Here is a 5461-nt window from a genome sequence, read left to right as displayed (position 1 = left end):
TTTTTTTTTGTTGCTCGTAATCTTTCCCCGTCATTCAGTAATAACGAGTACAGTTTAACAGGCAATCCTGTGACCGGGTCGGCAGCCTAGGCCTCGCACTCCTGTCTTTTACTGCTGGTACCTGATTAATTCATCCGCTGTTTTGTTGTTTCTTTTTTCTTTCTAGCTTGTCCTTTCCTTAAACAGAATTTAATAACTGGCTCACTTGCCTTCTTCCCCTCTTACTTTTTAGGCGCCTTTTATTGGGGCTCATTTTTTTCTTCTTTCGTTCCCTTTCACCTGCCTTTGTCTCACTTTCGCTTTTTCTTGTATTATACTTCTTGTCTATATTCCGTGGAAATCACCTTATATATTATATTACCCCAGACTGTGCTGTTTGATATACAATAAAAGGAAAAAAAAAGAGAGTGAAGTAAATACGAAAAAAAAACCTGAAAAAAATAAGTAAACAAATATATAAAAAAAAGCGAGAAAGAGAGAGAGTAAGCGAAGAGGAGTTATCCCCCTTCAGAAAACAAAGGGAGAGCAATACTGACACGTGCATCCACGGGCACACCGTCACTGAGTTCCTTGCAACATATATATATATATATATATCCCTCTATTTTATACCATATTTGGTCAATACAACCGCTCTGTCAAGTTTATACCAAAAAAAACGACAACAACAAACGACGACAACCGTTAATACCTTTTTTAGTTGTTCTTTTTTTGTGTTTTATTCGGTTGTGCACTTCACTCGCTCCTTCGTTTTACTTCCCCCATAACCGCTTTCTTGTCATTAAACGCACTCAAACAAACACGCAAGTACGCAAACGGGGACACATTTATACGTAGGTGTTGATCACATTGTCGCTGTTACTACTGAAGCTAAATATTGTTGGAGTGGTGTAAAAACCGAAAAAAAGAGGAAGAATAGCAGGCATTCTTAATTAGTATATTTATATACATATACATAAATACATCCCTGTATTTGTACATACCACAGGTCGTAAAGAAAGTGCTGAAAAGTAGGGAAAATATTTGAAAAAGGAGGAAAATAGAGAGGACACAGAGAGGGAGGTAAATCCAATAGTGAGGGAGAGGGGGGAAAAAAAGAAAAGGAAAAGGGAAACAGAGCAAAATAAGTGAGCAGTAGGAAGGGAAGGACTCCCGTGGGAACGTAAGGTTTTCGGGATTAAAATTGTTGTGCTGTCAAGAACTGGGATATTTGTTTTGTTTTTACCTTTTAAACAAAAGTATTACAAATTAAAAAATAGGGGAGATCAATAATTAAAAACAACGGCAGAAATAATTTTAAAAAACGCACATTGCAACGACATCTTGTGTTTATCCTCACAAATCTTGTTATCATTGCTTCCACCTGCACTGTAACCTTTCATTTCCAGGTCGCAGTGGGTGAACGAGACAAAAAAAATTGAAATAATCGGAGAAATTGTTAAGGGGGAAAAATCAAGGGGAAAAGGCAAGGAAACAAACGGACTGATTTTGGTATCTGTTGGCCGGGCTTAAGGTGAAGTTTGGTTTACAGTTGTGAGGATATTGAAGGGATATCTTTTTCGTTTGGTCGGACCTGCATTTCGCAATCGCACGAAGTGTGCGTAAGGGGATACCGGGGAGGGGGGGGAAATTAGACTAAAAAATTGAAAAGGGGGTATAAATTGGAAAGTAAAGGAAAAAAAAAGGAAAACAAGCAAAACCCAAGTGGGAGAAGCAAACACACGCTGTCTCATATATCTACAGATCTGTATATAAGGGGACCAAACGACATAATCAACGATAAAGAAAGAGAAAGAAAAAACGAAAAATTATTGTAAATCCATCGTAAACAAGCGGTGAAAAGAGAAGGGAAGATTTCTTTTTCTTTTCCTTCAGTAGGGGTGTGGAGGGAAAGTAAAACAATACCTCGGTGAGTTCGTTGTAATATCTTTCTTTGTCATTTGGAATATTGCATTTAAACATTTTTATATAAAATGGGAGCGGTTCCCAGTCGGGAGTCCTTGTCACGGGGGCTGTGCCGGCTGCCAGATTATGGGCAAAAGCACAAAATGGTATTGATTCCCCTTACCAAGGAGTTTTTTCCTTCGCCCGACTGCTTGCCTCTGCGCCAGCTATTCGAAGCCCGCAAGGATCCGTTTGTTCATTATTATCACACATTTGATGAGTCCTTCACGCGGGTTCAGCCGTCCGGCGATAAGGTACGGAGTGCTTCCGCCACCACCAGCGGCGATGGAAACAGTGTGTGGCACGCTGAAGAATTTGTGCCACTCAACTGTACCCCTGAGGAGTTTTATGACGCATACGTAACACGAGCGCGGAAGTCATTGATATTTGATACGGATAAGCAAATGTTCGACTTGAATGCGCAAGACCCGGAGGCACTTCGTCCCGTGCCATGCGCCATAGCATTTGTTTGTGGCCCCGCTGGTTCATTGCCCGGGTCCGATAACGTCGGACGGCCTCCGGAGAAGGGCGGATTGTACATGCATGGTTGTGATGACGACGCCGAATTTATGAAGGACGCTGCTGAAGGGGAAGGTGAAGATGATGGCGTGGGTGGCGCGGCTGAGGGCAAAAGTGTTCTGGAAGAGAGCGTCGTCGTTTGCGGTTTGCGGCTACGGGTTGTCGGTTTCGTTGGCGATGTGAACGGTATCCTCCCACGTAGCTGTGATGATAACTTGGGTGAAGGTCCGTTTCAGCTGCAGGTGTTCCTCAACAAATCAGTTGGGGATCACAACTTCGTACACGCATTCATATCGGCTATTTACACATACGTCGCACAGTGGCGTGAAGCTCTGGCTGGGGTGATGAGTGTTAAAGATGAAGCACGATTGGCAAAGCAACGACGGGATAAAATGAGGGATGGTGGGCTTACTGACTCCCCGGACATTGACAGTAACCGTGATCTGCTGCTCCCTCCTGTAGGATCCGTTGTCATTGCCAGCAGACGGGCTAATGTTCCAATGCTGTGCTTTCAGCGAGTCCTGCGAGCGACCCTCTCGAGACTGTTTGCTGTTGCAGAAGCCGACAAGGCAACCGATCCTAACGGCTCCTTTTGTAGTAAGTGCGGCAACCGAAGCGACCACGTGTCTTGGCTTAACAAGGTGGGGACCGAGGAACCACTGAATGCTCCAAGAGAAGATAATGAAACCCCAGAAGAATGTGCCACGGTTTTTGGCCCAAAAACAAATTTCGGGATGGGGGATGATCTTCACATGTGGTTGGACAATGATGTGCTGTTCACACGTATTTCACAAGATGCTGCAACACGCGCTGTTGGATGCATCGCAAGACGTATGGATTGCCCAGACTGCATCACCGACATTGTACGGCCGAAGTACTTTGAAATGCAAGAAATTAGCGACCGTGATGCGTCGACTGCTCGAACTCGCACCACCGTCAGTGTGACCGAAACAGTGGGGTCACTGCCTCCGGCCATTGATGCTCGCACGCACAACACGCTTAATGAAGCGCCTGTGAGTATTTTAGCGAGTATTCCCTCAAGGGGCACCGAAAGCAGTCAGAACGGGAACAGTACCGCTGTTGCTGCCGCTGCAGCCGCACTGAAGCCACATCGAAAGCTGAATGACAGGCCAGGTGGCGCCGTAGTTGTGGAGGCGTGGCCCGAGGGTGGTATTGACTTGGTCGACTTTGCTGACAGCGAAGACAGCACCAAGGACCAGCAGTTACATTTGTACTGGGTGGTTGGCCACTCAAAGGAGGCACAGAGGACCGCCACCGTCGCCCTTTCGTCATGGAAGGCTAACGGGAGATCGGTAGTTATCGGGAGAACATGTTGTTCGTCAGTCGAGAGTGGACGAAAAGGAAGCGGCGGCAACAAAGATGATGATGATGAACAGGTGTCAATTGGGGAGTTAATCCACCTTATGGTAGACCCATGCCAATCAAGCGAATCCCAGTCATGGGTTATTGAGCGTCTCAAGTTCCCGCTGGAAGAGCTTCTGCTCTCCGAGTTGCACAATAGCTGCAAGCTGGCGCGGGAAGCACATGTCGACGCGGAGAACTGGATACGTTACCGTGATTCCGGAAGTGAGCAATCACGACCAACACCCCTGTTGTTACCCCCTGATATCACTGAGGGTAACGCGGAAGGGTCGCCAGAGTTGGCTGACGCCGTGGCCCAACTTGTTGGTGAGGGTACACTTTGCCTGTGGCGTCTCTCACTCGTTACGGGGGCGGTGAGGGTTGTAGCAGTCACACCGTACTTCCTCCGCCCACCACGGAAAAAGCGGTCGCGCAGGAAGGTAGCCCGACGACAGCGTGTTCTCACAAAGGGTGTTGAAAGTTCTACGAAGTTGACCACACCCGCCCCCACGCGTCACCTCGGTCCTCCGATGGTGCCGCAACAATCCAAAGCCAAAAGAACGGTAACTGCAAAAGCAACAACGACAGGGTTTCTGGCACCGATGACCACTGTAATGGGACCAGTGAAAACCGCAGAACAGGGCACCCCCTTCCCATTGGTCAACTATGGAGTTTGTAAAGAAGGTGCGGTACCCCCGATGCCCACTCCAAACTTTCCCTCGGTAGGGTTTGGCTACGTATTGCCTCAGCAACGGCTTCGCACATACGGAAGCCCCGCACCCGCACATTATGCAGAGCCACTCGTTTTGACCCACGAGCCCCAGCACGACTTTCCGTGCTTCAACCAACCTGTTGTCGGTACCAACCGCCCTCCTGCTTCCGTTTTGAACCACAGGGTGAGGCACCCCCCCGCTCCCTTCACGAGCAGTCGCAGCCCCACGGTGGACCCATGTGAGTTTGTATTCTGCGACGATCCCAAGGATTCGCGCCGTGGAAGCAGTAATAGGGACAGCCATCGTGTTTCCATACCTTCCTTCAGCACTCCCCATTGGGATGATACTGGGGTTCCCTGGTCTTACGCTGCATCGGGTGAGCGGTCGAGTACAACGCGAGGCTCGTCAATTGTGGGCAATCAGTGCAGCCCCTTTCCCCAAAGTGCGGATAAATGGTTAAATCCCACGAACCCCCGTTCCGGTGCCCGCGAGAAAGTCCATTATTTACCTGGGTTCCGCAGTTCCTTTGGGGGTATCAGCGACTCCGACGATACCACGGCATGTGTGCGTAACCGTGTCCACAGTGTTCCCACGAACTTGGAAAGCGGTAAAGACGTTTACTCGGATCGGTCAGGGGTGATGACTCCGTCCCTTAATGTTTGGGTGCGGCACGGTTTACAGCACTGACAACAGTGAAGTGTTCTGAAGAAATAATGACACCGGAAACCCGACGCGAATGTAAATAGATTGAGGCTCAGGAAAGAGAAAAGTAAATACACAGTAACATTGTCGGGATGAAAGCAGAATGAAAGCGAGTATTTGTCGCTTGATGCGGATGGGAAATACGACATAGGAACTCTCACGATGCACAACTACGTGCAGCAGTAGCCATACAGAATTTATACTATAACAGAATGTTAGGG

At 47.8% G+C, this 5461-nt stretch overlaps 1 protein-coding gene across 1 annotated transcript; it reads left to right on the top strand.

Moving 5' to 3' along the window:
* Window positions 1-1973: 1973 nt before the first annotated feature.
* On the top strand, window positions 1974-5225 carry TEOVI_000421100 (uncharacterized protein; the record flags this gene model as incomplete). Its single annotated transcript, XM_067227006.1, has 1 exon — window positions 1974-5225. One exon carries the CDS (start codon window positions 1974-1976, stop codon window positions 5223-5225), a length of 3252 nt encoding a protein of 1083 aa, XP_067083107.1.
* Window positions 5226-5461: the final 236 nt, after the last annotated feature.

Source organism: Trypanosoma equiperdum (assembly GCF_001457755.1).
Source record: "Trypanosoma equiperdum strain OVI genome assembly, contig: ctg_880, whole genome shotgun sequence".
Taxonomy (NCBI): Eukaryota; Euglenozoa; class Kinetoplastea; order Trypanosomatida; family Trypanosomatidae; genus Trypanosoma; species Trypanosoma equiperdum.
The sequence above is the reverse complement of the archived record's forward strand: the minus strand, read 5'-3'. Positions and strand labels throughout refer to the sequence as shown.